The following is an 18245-nucleotide window of genomic DNA, read 5'->3' as shown; positions in this document are numbered from 1 at the left end:
AAACATTTGAATGCATCAGTCTGTGTGCAATGAATAAATATAATGTACAAGTTACACCTTTTGAATGCAATTACTGAAATAAATCAAGTTTTTCAAAATATTCTAATTTACTGGCTTTTACCTGTATGTATGTATTTATATGTACATGTATATATATGTATGTATGTATGTATGTATGTATGTATGTATGTACTGTATATATGTGTATGTATGTATGTATGTATGTACTGTATATATGTGTATATATGTATGTATGTATATGTGTATATATGTATGTATGTATATATGTGTGTATGTATATATGTATGTATACAGTATATGTATGCATATATATGTATGCATGTATGTATGTACTGTATATATGTGTATATATGTATGTATGTATATATTTATGTATGTATATATGTGTGTATGTATATATGTATGTATACAGTATATGTATGCATATATATGTATGCCTATGTATATATGTATTCATATATGTGTAAGTGTATATATATATGTATGTGTATATATATATATGTATGTATATATATGTATACATATATGTGTATATATATTTATATATCTATGTATATATATGTATGTATGTATTTATGAATAAGTATAAATACATATATGTATGTCTAAATACATATATGTATATCTACATATATGAACATATCTATATACATATATACTGTATATGAATATATATATGTATTTCTATATATATAATGTGTGTGTATACATACACACATATAATATATATGTATATGTGTATACATGTATGTATGTATATTTTTGTATGTATGTATTAGAGATGCGCGGTTTGCGGACACAACCGCGGAGTCCGCGGATTATCCGCGGATCGGGCGGATGAAATTAAAAAAACTAAGATTTTATCCGCTCGCAGGTCGGGTCGGGCGGATCAATTTTTTTTTTTTTTTTTTTTTTGCGGGTGGCAGTTAAACCAATTCGGAAATATATATACATAGTTAAATGTTGTTACCCACATACGAAAAACGAGCAGGCACCTGCTGCATATGCCACAACAGAAGAAAAAAAAAGAAAAGAGATGGACACTTTTACGGAGTGGAGAAGGGACGCCTCGCCGGGGTCCGGGACCGAGGCCCCTTCCCCCGAGAGGGCCCCACCGGGAGCCGTAGCTGAGGCGATCCGCGAGAAGGGCCCGACGCACGTCCAGGGTCACTACCGCGCCCACCGCACCGACACCCCGCCTCGTCCGCTTTCGCCGCGGCCGGCGTCACGCGCAGCAGGTAAGCAGCTTACCTGCCCGCCACCCCCGTGGCCGGGGGCTCGTAACATGGGTCACTCCGCGCGCTCCGCCCGCGCAGCTTACCTGCTTGCCACCCCTGTTGCCGGGGGCGCGTAACAGGGGTCACTCCGCGCGTAGTGCGCTCATGAAAGGGGTGGGGCTCACCCTGGTTGATATAGAGAGCAGGACGGTGGCCATGGAAGTCGGAACCCGCTAAGGAGTGTGTAACAACCCACCTGCCGAATCAACTAGCCCTGAAAATGGATGGCGCTGGAGCGTGGGCCCATACCTGGCTGTCGCCGGCAGCGAGACGCGCTTGGAGGTGCGCTCAGCGCGGCTCCCATATGATTGCGCACTGGTGTGCGTCTGGGTCGTGACAGCGTGGCACGCGAATGTCTGTGCATTGGATCATTCTCCTTTCTTTAACAGGCAAAAGCTTTATAACCTCACCATACCTGCCAACTTTTAAATCAGAAAAACCTAGTAGCCAGGGTCCAAGGGCCGCAGGCCCCGGTAGGTCCAGGACAAAGTCCTGGTGGAGGGTTCAGGGCTTCGCCCCCCGACGCAAAATGACTATTAGCATTCAGACAGGTTAAAATGTTGCTAAAACCATCACTTTTCTATCAGTCACAGTGACTTTTCAAAACAAAAATATTACAGCAAAAATCATATGGGTTGATTGACATGTTTATTCTGTAAGCTAACTTCAATAGTTTGAAATTATTTTGACAGTTAATGCCAGTTATCCTGTCAACCTTTCACAAGACTTCAATTTGTTAATTGAAAGTATAAATAGTATAAACACTTTTTACAGTATGTCGTGCTGTGAAATACAGCCGACAGGATTGCGCATGCATGGTGCAGGAGAACAAAGGACTTCTTTCATTTAAGGTTTGTGATAAACCATCAAACTCATTCGTTAAAAGGACTCTATAGTAATATAAAGCGAATTTTTCTGGACATTATCATGCAAGAAAAGTTTATTTTTGGGATCGCGATCACCGCGTAATGATTTTTAAAGGTTGCATTACATTATTAACTGTCCCATGTGATCAGCCAGTGCGATTGGAAGTCCATGCTCAATTATTGCCTCCGTAAATAAAACTTCGGCATTTATCACATCCAAAGAATCTGTTTGGGCGACGAAAAACGTTGAAAGTTTTCCACTTGTATCGCTAGCAACGGCATTAGACTTGTGTTTTTTTGTCCCAACGTGGTCTTTTACATCGCTAATTCCTCCGTGTCCGATCGAAAAATCTTGTCTGCACAAGGTGCAATTCGCGTAGTTTTCACCCTTTTTTTTAATTTTTTTATTAATATTAGATATATAACAACGGGCGGATGGCGGGCGGATGCAGTTCTGATCAAACGTTACATCGGGTGGATGGCGGATGGTTGACGACTTTCTGACGCGGTTGCGGATGAAATAATTGCCTATCCGCGCATCTCTAGTATGTATATATATATGTATGTATATATATATGTATAGGGACAAGCGGTAGAAATGGATGGATATGTATGTATATATATATATGTTTTTTAAAGATGTGTGTATATATATATAGGTTGGGGCTGTGAATCTTTGGGCACCACACGACTTAATTCGATTTATGGGGGTAACGATTCGATTCAGAATCAATTCCATGAGCTTGTTGTGAATGTGTGTGTTGTAGGTGAGCGACCCTGTCGCTGCTGAGTTTAGTCTCAACACAGAAATGATGCTGCTCTCCAAAAAGTCTCTTTGGCTCTCTGACGGCTCGATGGGTTTCGGCCGGACCAGCGACACGGCTTTCTCGCAAGGTGCGCCAAACACCCCCCACACAAAAAATAAAAGAGTCACCAAGCAATATTAATTGATTATAGTGGTTAACAGCATGTGTGTCCTTCCAGGCGACATCATTTACGGCCGCGTGATGGTGGACCCCGTGCAGAACTTGGGCGACTCCTTCATCTGCAACATCGAGAAAGTGTTCCTGTGCACGGGCGCTGACGGCTACGTGCCAAAGTACAACCCGGAACATTTTGAGTTTGGCTGCCTGGCCGACGCCCCTTCGCTCCTCTACAGATTCAAAATCATCGTGAGTTCAATCGGTCGCCGCAACCCTCGCCGCCGGGTCAAGCTAAGAGTGTTGTCTCGTAGGACAAAGCCCAGCCGGAGACGCAGGCCACTTCCTTTGGCAGCGTGGCCTTCAAGGCCCTCCTGGCGGCCGATGACCCCGCAGCTTTGGCGCTGGTGAGGCAGCCCGGATCTGATGGTTTCAAGATGGAGTCCTCCGCCCTCTTCCAGGTCAGATCAAGCAGTCACATGACGTTTCCTACACTCACTGGACACTTCATTAGGTACACCAGCTCCATCAAATACTCACCCTTAAGATAAGTGGTATTGCTGGATTTTTATGGAAATAGTCATCATCCAATTTGTAATCTTATGAGGGAATAAATCAGAAGAAAAAGTAGAATTTTTTTTTACTAAATTCGCGTCACTAAAGAAAGTGGTCAAAGTCTGAAAAGGATCAAATAAAGAATATTAGATAAATTGTTCCTTAAAACACTGATTTTACAAAAATGTTAATCCCCAAAAGGTCATAATATTGCAGTAATGAAAACAATAACAATAGTAAAATATGATACATTATTAAAAAGAAACTCAGATATTAGGAGAATATTGTCGTAATATTCTGTGAAAAAACAAACATCTAGTAGAATATTTAGCCAAATCAAATTTGAGTATTTTTAGAATACATTGATAATACTACATAGATTTATATTACTGTTATATTGAGAAACAAAGAGCCTCATTTTCAGAAGATAAACATGTTTTATACAAATTAATATTTTACCGGGAGTAAATTGTAATTTAATTAATATTGCAATAACAAAAGCAAAGCTGAAGTAAGACAATAGGAAAGACATATAAAAAAAAAAAAATTGACAATAGAAAAAAGATAAGGAAGATTAGGAGACTTAAATCATAATATTCTATGAAAAAACGTACCTTTAGTAGAACATTTTACACAATTAAATATAATTATATTTTTAAAACAAAGTGGATATTGTGATTTTACCGTAACAGTTCTGTAATTTTGTGAGACAAAAGCCGCATTTCCAGAAGATTTAAAAATTGTATGCAAATAAATATCTTACTAGAAATAAATTGTTACCTAAAACTGATTTTACAAGACTAGCATTCCTCAAAGAAAAGGTCAGAATATTGCATTAATAAAGGCAAAGTAAAAAAAAAAAAAAAGCTTTAGTATTGTAAGACAATTGGGGGAAAAAGTTTTTTATATTTCAAAACAGAAAAAGTCAGAGATGAGGAGGGTTAGGAGACTTAAGTCATACTATTTTGCAAAAAAAAAATGCATTTAGTAGAATATTTTGCTAAATTAAATTTGGTTGTAGTATTTTTAGAATAAAGTGTTAATACTACATGGATATTGTGATTTATTTAATTTAAAATAATATTCCTGTAATATTGTGAGACAAAAAGCTTAATTAGGATTAAAAAATTCTATGCAAAAATATTATCTTACCAGAAATAAATTGTTAGTTAAATATATATTGTGATACAAAAAGCCTCATTTTTAGAATATTTAAAAATTGTATGCAAATAAATATTTTAACAGAAATAACTGGTAATTAAATTGTTTTAAAAAATGCTTTTACAAGACTCGGAATCCCAAAACGGGTAACAATATAGTGTTTACAAAAAAAGCTGTGATATTGTAAAAAAAACAAAAACCTTTATATTTGAGAAAAGGAAGATTAGGAGAATAAAGTCATAATATTCTGTGGAGAAAAATTTAGTAGAATATATTTGTCTTTTTTGATCAATTCAACAAGTAATCCTGTTGGAAGTAAAAAAGAAAACCAGGTACTTTGACAAAATGAACATCAGATAGTTGTGTTGAAGTGTCCACGTCGTTGCTGCAGGTGTCGGCAGGTAGAGAATGGTACATCCACACCATCTACACCGTGCGTTCCCGCGACAACGCCAACAGAGGGATAGGCAAACGCAGCCTGGAGTACCACGCCCTCAGCCGCCACACGCCAAACGCTCGTCGTCACCTCAAGAGGTCCACCCACGACGTGCCTGAGGCGGCGGAGGACATCGGCGTGGACAACAACCGCGGCACCAACATCCTCCACATCGCGCTGGACCTCGGCAGCCAGCACAGGACGCAGCCCGACAGGGAGGTCTTCACCAGGGGGGTTGTCACCCGAGAGCAGGACAGCCAGGAGGACGGACACGACGACGGCCTGGTGCTCATCATCGGCGTCCTGGTGGGGCTGCTGCTCACCGCGCTGCTCGTCATCCTGCTGGTGGCGCTGCTGCGCTCACGGCGGGAGAAGAAGGAGGGGCCCAAGACGTCCGCTAGCAGCCAACCCATGATGACCACGCGGGGCCTCGGTGACAGCTCTGAGGTCTGATGTGTCCTCGGGGAAGGTTGGTTTGCCACACAGGAGCACCCGGGGCGCATGGAAGAGAAAAAAAAGGAAAATACCTTCGCTGAAAATTTCCAGGGGAAAAAGTTCATCTTATGAGAAAAACATAAAACTTAAGAAACAGAATTTTTGTAACTGTAATTTTACAACTAAATATCACCCTTATCAAAAATGTTTATTATAAAAGGTTTTTTTGAATAAAGTTGTCATTTCATACCAAAAATGACTTAGATTAATTTTGACATTTTTTAAAGTCCTAATTACCAAAATATTAATTTTTTTGACAAAAAGACTTGGCGCGACTGTTTTGTTGAAATTCCTCTAAAAAAATGTTATCTTACGCATGCAATAGTTAATTTAAAAATACATTTGTTTTCTAAAATGCCACTATTTTCTTGCAATAAGACATATTACAGTTATTGTAAAAAAAAAAAGTTGGAATTTAAAAAAATAAAGATCAAACAGATGTAAGGCAAAATATTGTATGTTCCGGACCATAGAGCGCACCAGTACATTAGCCACACCCACTAAACAAACATTTAGTAAAATATTTAGCAAAATCAAATTTGAGTATTTTTACAATAAATTGATAATACTACATAGATTTATATTGAGAAACAAAGAGCCTAATTTTTAGAAGATAAAACATTTTTATACAAATTAATATTTTAATGGGAGTAAATTGTAATTTAAAGTTACTAGTAATCCCAAAAAATTTCATAATATTGCATTAACAAAAGCAAAGCTGAAGTATTGTAAGACAATAGGAAAGACATTACAGAAAAAAGATAAGGAAGATTAGGAAACTAAAATCATAATATTCTATGAAAAAACGTACCTTTAGTAGAACATTTTACACAATTAAATATAATTATAATTTAAAAATGTCTATTATAAAACGTTTTTGTTTTTTTTAGAATAAAGTTGTCATGTCACACCAAAAATGACTTAAAGATTAATTTTGACATTTTTTTAAATCCTAATTACCAAAATAATTTTTTTTTTTGACAAAAAAAAGAAAAATGTTATCAATGCAATCATTAATTTAAAAATGCCACTATTTTCTTGCAATAAGACATATTTAAGTTATTGTAAAAAAAAGTTGTAATTAAAAAAAATTAAGATCAAACAAATGTAAGGCAAAATATTGTATTTTGTGGACCATAGAGCGCACATACTACATTTTTGAATCTTTTTACCCATATATTAGTCGCACCGGACTATAAGTCACAGATATATTCGTAGTGAAATTAGGTATTTACATACCTTAATTGTATATAGTGCCTGTAACATGGCAGTAAAACGGATGATCAAACAAAACATAAGTCATCGTCATGGACCCACTAGCTGCGGGAGCTAGCTCTCCAATCAGCTAAACAGACTCAATAACTCCACGGTGACGTTTCGGTGAATTTACGAAACTGAAACAATACAAAAAGAATGCCGTTGTAAGTTAATAATAGTAACACAGACACTCGTAAACGTGTTAGCATATTAGCTAATGCTAACGACTCTAGCTTCATTACATTACGATTGCATGTACAAATATGCCTGAAAACACTCCTACGGACATCACACATGGGACAGTTTAGTCATTCTAAACAGTTTTAGTTATATTGTAAAACTTACAAACATTACTTGGGGTGATTGATAAAGAATCCATACAAGTTGAAATGCTATGGACGATTGGAAGACTGAACGGCACTTATATTTCTGGTTCAAAGCTTTAAACAGCAAGAATTTTCAGCACCTGCAGTAAGCGAACTCGTCCAAAAGATGGCGCCATAGCACAATAACACACAAATGTGAGTGTTAAGTTAAGTTAAGTTAAAGTGTGTTTAATGAAAACCATTTGCTTTATGGCCGTCAGCGAATAAATATCCATAAATTAGCCCCACCGTTTTAGAAGCCACAGGATTCAAAGTGTAGGAAAAAAGTTGTGGCTTATAGTCCGGAATTTACGGTGATTTTTAGAGTTGTCGTCTTAGTCGTAAGTCATGCTTTTACAAGAAACAAAATTTTAATTTTATTCAAAGAAAAACTTGATTTTACCAGAAAAATTGCGACCTTTTACTCTAAAATAAATCTTTTTTTCATGTATTCCTTTTTCTTCTCCGTGTGCCCCTGATACTTTCTGTGTAATTCTCGCAAGTGCCTCGCATTTGATGACATCGTGTCTTTTTTTTAATTTTGTGCGTCGAAAGCTTGGATTGTGTTCTGAAATCTACTTGAAGACGTGTTCACTCGTGTTGTGTTGCCGTTTGTTCGCTTCTTCTGCCTCACAGTCCAAGAAGGCAAACACGAGTGTGGCTAATGTTTCCAAAGGTGCTGCGCGACACGTCGTCTACGTGTAAAAAAAAAAGTGCATTATTTGTATTTTGGCCGTGAGATCAAATAATTGTTTTGTTTGTGTCATGCAACTATAGCAGACTTTGATTTCCTGCGCTTTTTTTTGGTGGTGTTTTTGTGAAAAAACAAAAAAAAACTACTGATTTGAAAGAGGCAAAAGTGCATTACTGCTTTTCACCCAGTCGTCAGCTCATTTATTTATTTTATGGTCGCGTTAATCTTGCAGTATATCGCCTTCAATGTTGATTTGAAATAATTCTGCATCTGCTGTTCATGTATTTTAATAATCAAGCTCCTCTTATTCCACTGGATTACCTCATTCTGCGCCATCTTTAGTGTCATACGTTCTGGGGCTTTATTTTGAAGGGAAAAAGAACAACTATGCAATTTTTGATATCATAACCACTTTGAATGTTTTTTTTTAAAATGAACACCTTGCTTGTCAATATTCATAAGAGTCTGTGTTTTTGTGTTCCCTTGACCTTTTTATGCAAATGTTTGTATATACAGCTATAGTACGTATATATGTGTGTACAATTTGGATGGTTTGGGAATGGCTGCTGTTGAAAAAGCATACTTGCAGGAAGTAACTGTACTGTAGACCACTGGTCTGAAAATAAACATCATTTTTCAAGAAAAAAAAGAAACGATCTTTCATGTTTTTGAGGGTGGTGTTGGGGTTATTGTGACCGTATGCATTTATGAAAGTGGCACACTTACTGGCTGTGTTGCTCTTTTGAAAAATGGCGCCATCTGCTGGACTGAAGGAGTCACTACATTCGACCTGCAAATAAAGTCAACAGGAGACAAACTCAGATCAATGAGCCGAACAGTAAACAGGAAAATAAGAATATTACTGTTTTGTAGAAGAGTTCTTCTGTTGGAATTAGTATTGTGTGGAAGACACAGGAAGTCAAAGAAAAAGCAAAACGTTTTTTATTAGGCCTGAGCGTAACAGTATTCTTTTTTTTGGAATTATTTTAATTTTATTTTATTTATATTTTTAAATTAATCAATCCAACAAAACAATACACGGCAATACCATAATAATGCAATCCAATTCCAAAACCAAACCCGACCCAGCAACATTCAGAATAACAATAAACAGAGCAATTGACACAGAACAATCTAAAAGTGGCGAAACAAAAATGATTATCAACAGTATCAATATTAGTAACAATTTCACCATAGTGATTAAAAATCCCTCTGACATCATCATTACAGACATTTATTAAAAAAAAAAAAAAAAAGAACAATATTGTAGTGTTACACTTGCATTGCATCTCATAAGCTTGACAACACACTGTCCAATATTTTCACAAAGATAAAATAAGTCATATTTTTGGTTCATTTAATAGTTAAAACAAATGTAAATAATGGATCCCATATTCCAATATATGACTCATTATTATCGAAACTAAATGCAGTTTTTTCTACTGATATCATCTCCATAGCTTGTGTGTACCAGTCAATATGCGTTGGACTATCAACATCTATCCATTTTTTAAATATTACCCTTTTTGTTATTATGCATATTGAAAGAAATGCATTTTTACTCTGATGACACGTTACTAAATTGATGGAGATCCCCAAGAATACAAGTTTGCAGTGTCCTTGGGATATTTATATTAAGGAATGAGATTGCTTCTTTTGTTGTTTTCAACCATAACTCTTTTATTCTCTGACATTCCCACAATAAATGAACAAGAGTTGCCTCGGCTGCCCGACACTTCATACATAACTTGCTATCTACTACACCAATTTTAAACAGCTGAGAAGATGTAAAATACAATTTATTCAATATCTTAAATTGAGTCAGCTCATCTTTAATGCTTCTAAAGGGCTTATTGGCATTTTTCCAAATATCATTCCATGATATGTCTCTTTCATCTCAAATGTTTAAGTCCATCATCCATTTCCGAACACATGCATCATTTGCATTTCTCGTATGGTGTTCATTTATTATTCCATAAAATAGTTTAATTAATTTCTTAATTGATCTTGATTAAAAAGTGCATCTTCCAGTTCATGGCTATTTAAAGACATACTTTCATATTATATGCATTTATTTACAGCCTGTTTTAAAGAGATACAATTTAAAAAATGATTTCTGGGTACATTATATTGATCAACTAAATCAATGAACGGTTTAAGAGTTTTTATTAATAATATGATGAGGTTTAGTAACACCTCTGTCTTTTCATGTTGTCCATTTAACCACATTTTTATTAATGATATTAGGATTGTACCAAAGCGGTTGATTCACAGATCTAATTGGGTTGATTCCAAGTATTTTCTGACACAGTTTTAGAATCTGCCTCAATTCATTAGGTATTTTTTAAACTCCCCACATCAATTCATTAACAGATTTTTTTTCTATGTTGATCCAGTTCTTATCTGCAGAAGAATGAAATAAGTGGCTGGCTTGTTCACAACCGAAGAAGATATAATAATGTAAGAAGTTTGGTAATTGTAGTCCTCCTTTATCTTGTGTACAAGACAACCTTAAGTATGAACATCTGGTCTTCTTTCCACACCATATTAAACGTGATATCATTGTATGTATTTTCTTAAACCGACTTATTAATTAGGACAGGCATCATTTTCAGTTTATAATTAACTGCTGGCAGTATACTCATTTTTACTATGTTCACCCACGTTCCATTTGGAATTCTATCTCATTTTTTAAGTGTTTAAGATTTAGATCTCTGCTTGTATAAAGGTTGGTATAACAGTATTCGATAAATCAATCAACCGGACGATGGATGAGTTTGCCAGTCTCGATAATCGCTGCGTGTAAGCGTTGTTACGGGTTACGAGAGCGGTCACTCTTTCGCAGCTGTGGGCGATTGCGCTACACCACAAATAAACGGTAGTAACGGCAGCCGTTGTAAAACTCCCAACGGTTAGTATCCATCCATCCATCCATTTTCCTCCGCTTATCCGATGTCGGGTCACGGGGGCAGCAGCCTAAGCATAGAAGCCCAGACTTCCCTCTCCCCAGCCACTTCGTCCAGCTCCTCCTGGGGATCCCGAAGCGTTCCCAGGGCAACCGGGAGACATAGTCTTCCCAACGTGTCCTGGGGCTGCCCCGTGGCCTCCTACCGGTCGGACGTGCCCTAAACACTTCCCTCGGGAGGCGTTCGGGTGGCATCCTGACCAGATGCCCGAATTATAATGCCAAGATACCTGTGGCGGTGGGGGTGTGGTTATGGGCGGGGTCACCATGACGTCAAAGTCATTTGCTATTACCGTATTTTTCGGACTATAATTCGCTCCGGCTGAAAATGCATAATAAAGAAGGAAAAAAACATAAATCGCACTCGAGTATAAGTCACATTTTTTGGCGACATTTATTTGATAAAGCCCAACACCAAGAATAGACATTTGAAAGGCAATTTAAAATAAATAAAGAATAGTGAACAACAGGCTGAATAAGTGTACGTTATATGAGGCATAAATAACCAACTGGTATGTTAACGTAACATATTATGGTAAGAGTCATTCAAATAACTATAACATATAGAACATGCTATACGTTTACCAAACAATCTGTCACTCCTAATCGCTAAATCCCATGAAATCTTATACGTCTAGTCTCTTACGTGAATGAGCTAAATAATATTATTTGATATTTTACGGTAATGTGTTAATAATTTCACACATAAGTCGCTCCTGAGTATAAGTCGCACCCCCGGCCAAACAATGAAAAAAACTGCGACTTATAGTCCGAAAAAAACAGTTTATGATTTTCTTTAAAAATGAAAAAAAAAAAAAAAAAAAAGGATGCATACCTTTAAAACAAATCTGATTTTATTAATTAGTATTAACATATTTGTATAGTCTTTCCATATTTTCAATTGTTGCTGTTTTTGTACAAAGTACTTAAGAGACATTTTATGACTTTAAAAAAATGTTTTTTAAAACAACTAGCAACAAATCTAGCATTTTCTTCTGGTGTTGTTATAAAATGTACTCGTGTTTAGAGACTCTTAACTTCTGTCCCTCGATGTCCCTGACAAAAGAGGCTAGCTGCAGCGAGCATGACATCACACTTGCTTGGCGCTGTTGCTCTAGATTTCGCTTTCTAAAAGCCGCCACTGTCCTTTTAATATTTACACATTTTCTAGATGGCTGTCCGCCGGTATATTTGCAATACATATAAAAATCACATCCACATCACAGACATGCTGACAACGCTCCAGACAATGCCATAGGTTTTGTTTACATCCAGTTTCGATAGCGCGGTTTTCAGTGATCAAAGTCTTTTTTCGGTACATGACTTGTCAATAGTGCGCAAATAACAGGTTATATATAGTACAGGCTAAAAGTTTGGACACACCTACTCATTCAATACGTTTTCTTAATTTTCATGACTATTTGCATTGTAGATTGTCACTGAAGGCGTCAGAACTATGAATGAACACATGTGGAGTTTTTCAAAATAGCCATCCTTTGCCGTGATTACTCTTGGCATTCTCTCAATGAGCTTCAAGAGGTAGTCACCTGAAACGGTTTTCACTTCACAAGTGTGCTTGAAGCTCATCCAGAGAATGCCAAGAGTGTGCAAAGCAGTAATCAGAGCAAAGGGTGGCTATTTTGAAGGAAGGAGAATATAAAATATGTTTTCATTATATCACATTTTTCGTTAAGTACATAACTCCACGTGTTCATTTAAAGTAAAACAATAAAAAAATGTATTTTAGTAGTTTTAATACAAACATAATCTCAGTATGTGCTCTTACCATCCACATGTTCAGCCTCTGGAGAACTGCCTCCAGATAGTGATGATCTTTCCGAGATCAAAGCATCTCCGTGCTAATATTAGCAGCTGAAAAACACATACATTCACAATGTAAATATACAATATAAGGTCATAACCTGATTGTTAAGTCAGTGGTGGCAGCACAAAAGCACATCTTACACAGGAATAGGTATCTACCTTTTAGGTAAAGTCTGCCTGCCATTTCCACTAATATGACTAATGTCAGAAAGCACTAAGGGTGTAACGGTACGTGTATTTGTATTGAACCGTTTCGGTACGGGGAGGTTCGGTTCGGAATGGAGGTGCACCGAACGGGTTTCCACAAGGACATATGAAGTAGCGCACCGCACGTTGTGCAAACAATGCACACCGAGGCACAACGACCGGACTACTACTACATGCAAAAGCCAAAGCTGGAAGACCCTCTTGCCTCGTTAAGATCTCCCGTTTGGGAACACTTCGGCTTCGCGGTGCGATACAACAATGGAGGACGAGAGTTGGACAAAGCGACAGCGGTTTGCCGACATTTTGAAGCAACACCACCCCCAAGTGAACATCGCTTCAACGAAGAGAAAGACGAACAAACACAGCTCCCCACCGCATTTAAGCAGCCTCTCCTTGGCGAGTCAGGCAGGGCTAAAGCAATAACAAATGCCGTTGGTGTTTTTATAGCAGCAGATTTAAGTCCATATTGCATTAAAAACTAGATTTTGACCCACTTCTATGGTGGAAGAACAATGAGCCCACATATCCTCTTACTGCCATGTTAGCCAGGCACTACCTCGCCACACCTGCTACCTCCTTGCCCAGCAAAAGGCTATTTTCCACAGCTGGAGACATTTTAAATGCAAGCAGGTCTGCTCTTTCTGCAGACAATGTGGATTAACTGATTTTTCTGGCAAAAAACATGAAGATTGAGGGAAAGTCACCAGGGTTAAAGGCTGAGGGTGAAAAAGAAAAGTTAATCTGAGGCTGAGTTGACTTGAAACTGTTTAATGTGGCACTTTTTGTATGTAGAAGAAAAGTTTTGTCATTTTATTTAATCTGAGCAACAACTTGAATAAGTTTAATGTTGCACTTTATATGTGGAAATGTTGCTCTTTATATGTAGAAAGGTTTTGTTAAGTAACCAATTCTGAGCCTCATCTTATTTTGTTGTTATTTTATACATGTTGACCACATGAACCCTGGCAATGGACCCTGTGTGTATATGTATGTTATTGTTATCCTTAGCATTCATGACTACCTGCTGTTTAGGGGTGTAACGGTATGTGTATTTGTATTGAACCGTTTTGGTACGGGGGTTTAGGTTCAGTTCGGAGGTGTACCCAAAAAGTTTCCACAAGGGCATATTAAGTAGCGTACCGCACGTTGTGTAAACAATGCACACCGAGGCACAACACACGGCATGCTAGCAACGACAACATGTAAAAGCCAGAGCTGGAAGACCCTCCTGCCTCGTTAAGGTCTCCCGTTTGGGAACACTTCGGCTGCACGATACAACAATGGAGGACGGAGGTTTGCCGACATTGTTCAGCAGCTGCTTCTGACAACACGTCAAACATGCTACCCCCATTTGAAGCGTCACCACCGCATTCAAGCAGCCTCTCCTCGGCGAGTCAGGCAGGGCTAAAGCAATAACAAATGTTTTTATAGCAGCAGATTTAAGTTCATATTGCATTAGAAACTAGATTTTGACCCACTTCTATGGTGGAAGAACAATAAGCCCACATATCCTAAATTAGCCAGGCTGGGGCGAGGGGGGGGGAGTTAATCTGAGGCTGAGTTGACTTGAAACTGTCTAATGTTGCACTTTTTATACGTAGAAAAAAGTTTTGTCATTGTATTTAATCTGAGCAACAACTTGAGGCAGTTTAATGTTGATTAACGTGGACCCCGACTTAACAAGTTGAAAAACGTATTGGGGTGTTACCATTTAGTGGTCAATTGTACGGAATATGTACTGTACTGTGCAATCTACTAATAAAAGTCTCAATTAATCAATCAAAAAAAGCACTTTATATGTAGAAAGGTTTTGTTAAGAAACCATTCTGAGCCTTATCTTATTTAGTTTTTATTTTATACATGTTGACTACATTAACCCTGGCAATGGACCCTGTGTGTATATGTATGTTATGCCATTGTTTACAAATTTGGCAAACAAATAACCCAAAAATTTATATTTTGTTGTTTTCTTACTGTACCGAAAAGTGACCTCTAAACCAAGGTACGTACCGAACCGAAATGTTTGTGTACCGTTACACCCCTACTGCTGTTGCACTGATCAGCCTAGTGGTGGCTCACATCCATCTCACACTCAGCTATATTAGAGCAATGTTAAAAGGATAAAACCATTGTTTACACATTTTGGTAAATAAATAACCAGAAAATTTATATTTTGTTGTTTTCTTACTGTACCAAAAATGAACCGAACCGTGACCTCTAAACCGAGGTACGTACCGAACCGAAATTGTTGTGTACCGTTACACCCTTAGAAAGCAGTGTTTTATTGTGCAGTGTTCGAATGAACACTGTGCCTCCACCCCCATTTACAGCATCAACCATGCTAACATTAGCCAACTCAAAATATACTAAATTGAAAGTCAGTTAACAGTTTAACTGTTTCTAGACAACGTTTGGCTAAAAGTAGACTGACCATACGTACTCTTTTCCCCGGACATGTCCTCTTTTGTGGGCCTGTCCGGGCGGAGTTTCTTAAATGCCTCAAATGTCCGGCATTTTGAGTTATGGTTGCGTGTATTTTCAATGTACGTTCAGGGTTAAGAAGGGGTTAAAAACAAAAATTGTGCGTGCAGCAGCATTGGTGAGGGAGGGGCAGAGACAGAGAGAGCGAGAGCGAGACAGTTATGATAAACGCGCATGCGTCACCAGGCTCTGCTTTTTATCCATAGATTTATCAGATTAAATGTTTTATTATCTATAGCAGAGGTGTCAAAAGTGTACCCCGAAGGCCATTAGCGGCCCACAGCTAATGTTTTAAAGGCCCACGGCACATTCTAAAAATACTATTAAAATAAACAAAAGTGAAATAAAAAAGCTTAAAGGTAAACTGTAATTTAGAAAAAGTTGCAATGTTGACTAATAAAACAAAGCTGTTTTTTTCTTTCAAACTGTCATTGCTCAAAACATAATATTGAATCAAAATCAATGTTATTATGAATTATTGACCTATCCAAGGTTCCCATTACTTCACATCAAATATTCCAATATGAAAAATATTTTTGGTGGAAGATTTTGCCATTAAAAACATAGTTTTGTTTGACAAAATGGGCGGAAAACAAACAAACAAAAAAAATAAAAAAATAAAACATTTTGAAATGAGGGATGGATGTGAAGTTGATGTAGACTCCAGAGATTTAAGCATTAAATATAAAATGTATGTATGCCCTGGCACACCATTATCATTTCATCCATCCATCCATTTTCTACCGCTTATTCACTTTGGGGTCGCGGGGGGCGCTGGAGCCTATCTCAGCTACAATCGGGTATGACTGAAGCAAAACACTTTTTACACTTTTATACATCCATCCATTTCCTACCGCTTATTCCCTTCGGGGTCGCGGGGGGTGCTGGAGCCTATCTCAGCTACAATCGGGCGGAAGGCGAGGTACACCCTGGACAAGTCGCTACCTCATCGCAGGGCCAACACAGATAGACAGACAACATTCACACTCACATTCACACACTAGGGCCAATTTTTTAGTACACCTACAACTTATTAAATAAAAACATAGAAAAAACTACCGCCAGCGGCAAAGTTTAGATCCATGAAGGAAAGAAGAAAGTGAATGTATGTTTATAACTGAATACATTTACATATGTATACACATGTGTTTTCTTTTTTTATTATTTTTTTAAATGAATTAAATAACGTTTATGACAACCTTTTTCCAAAACACAATATAGAATGTGAGATATAACAGGATAATGCGTACGTTTATCATTTGTTTTCAAAACGCTTACAAAAAAGTGGGGCCCCAAAAATTTACTGTGGGCAGAGCCGGCCCAAGGCATAAGCGTACTAAGCGCTTGCTTAGGGCCCCGCGGCCACCAGGGGGCCCCCAAAAGCAATTAACAAAAAATTTATTTTTTTTATTTTTTGCTTGTACGAGTCTGACTGATGATTTCTAAATGATCAAAGATATATTATTGTACAAAAACACAATTTTAGGTCAACATTTTTGCACATTGCTGTTTCAGGTTTTTGTTACCAAAAATAATAAAGTCAATCAGAATCAGCTTTATTGTCCAGTTATGTTTAACACACATGGAATTTAACATCAGTAGACTGCGCTCTTTTTGTACAAAGTAAACATTAAATATGAACAATTAACTAAAAATATAAACTAGTAATTAAAGACTAATATGTACAAGACTGATGAGACAAGATGACACTTTTACTGTAAATACAAAGCTTTATCACTTGGACTGTTCAACCCCAGGCCACTCTTGTAGCTGAATGTTTTCTACATTTTAAGATTAGGAACCATATGTGGCACTCTGGACATCATTCGTTCATTCATTGGTATTATTTATGTTCTTAACTGGGCCACCCCCATATCTTTATAAATGACATGTCATTTGTAAAGACATGCCAGGCTGACAATAGGATAATGTAAACACTGCCAGAGCCGCAATGAGTTTATATATTATTTATATATTATTGGCAGAAATAGAGGGCCCCAAAATCAAATTTTGCTTAGGGCCCCATGGAGGCTTGGGCCGGCACTGACTGTGGGACCCCATTTGTATGACTTGACGCCAACACTGCAGTCAACAGAAGAGAAAAAATGCTTTATTCAAATAAATATATTATTTATAAAGCAAGTTGGAGTATCATTGGCAAATTTTCACCTTGTCCCGGCCTTGGCGTGCTGCCCGCCTTGGCACGCATATATGTGTCCTCTTTTTGGGATTTCACTATATCAGCCTAGCTAAAAGCCCAGTTTTTTTTTTAATTATCATGTTTATAAAAGCAAGTTAGCGTTACCTTTCAACACTGCAACTGTTGTAGAGTCCATGCTCGGAAAAGCACTTCCATCTTCATCCGTGGCGTCGTCACTTTAGAACATTTACAACGACTCAAATGTCAAACAGCACATGTTAAACAGGAAGCCCGCTGAAACTTCTTTTTTCTTCTTTTTCGATTTAATGGCGGGTGGCAACCAACGTTATAGGCGCATGCATACCGCCACCTACTGTACCGGAGTGTGTATCCTCAGGGTGACTACGTAAGTTACAGACTATGTTGGTATATACCGGGGGTCGGCAACCCGCGGCTCTTTAGCGCCGCCCTAGTGGCTCTCTGGAGCTTTTTCAAAAATGTATGAAAAATGGAAAAAGATGAGGGGAAAAAATATATTTTTTGTTTTAATATGGTTTCTGTAGGAGGACAAACATGACACA

The 18245-nt window shown here is 37.6% G+C and overlaps 1 protein-coding gene and 1 long non-coding RNA gene across 2 annotated transcripts in view; one reads left to right on the top strand and one right to left on the bottom strand.

Annotated features, from left to right (window-relative positions):
- The window catches only part of frem2b (FRAS1 related extracellular matrix 2b), a 230062-nt gene extending 223752 nt beyond the window's left edge, over positions 1 to 6310 (top strand). The window contains exons 21-24 of the mRNA XM_061972514.1: positions 2932 to 3058; positions 3149 to 3336; positions 3399 to 3545; positions 5192 to 6310. Coding sequence (XP_061828498.1) covers positions 2932 to 3058; positions 3149 to 3336; positions 3399 to 3545; positions 5192 to 5689 — 960 coding nt within the window. The 3' untranslated portion in view covers positions 5690 to 6310. The remainder of the gene's footprint in view (positions 1 to 2931; positions 3059 to 3148; positions 3337 to 3398; positions 3546 to 5191) is intronic.
- On the bottom strand, positions 5062 to 18245 carry LOC133614514 (uncharacterized). The gene is made up of 4 exons (XR_009816589.1): positions 17830 to 18245; positions 12799 to 12884; positions 8774 to 8837; positions 5062 to 5695 (listed from the first exon to the last, which is right to left on the bottom strand). It is a non-coding gene; the product is annotated as an uncharacterized lncRNA (long non-coding RNA).

This window comes from Nerophis lumbriciformis, linkage group LG17, assembly GCF_033978685.3.
Source record: "Nerophis lumbriciformis linkage group LG17, RoL_Nlum_v2.1, whole genome shotgun sequence".
Classification (NCBI taxonomy): domain Eukaryota; kingdom Metazoa; phylum Chordata; class Actinopteri; order Syngnathiformes; family Syngnathidae; genus Nerophis; species Nerophis lumbriciformis.
This window is presented reverse-complemented; position numbering and strand designations above follow the sequence as displayed.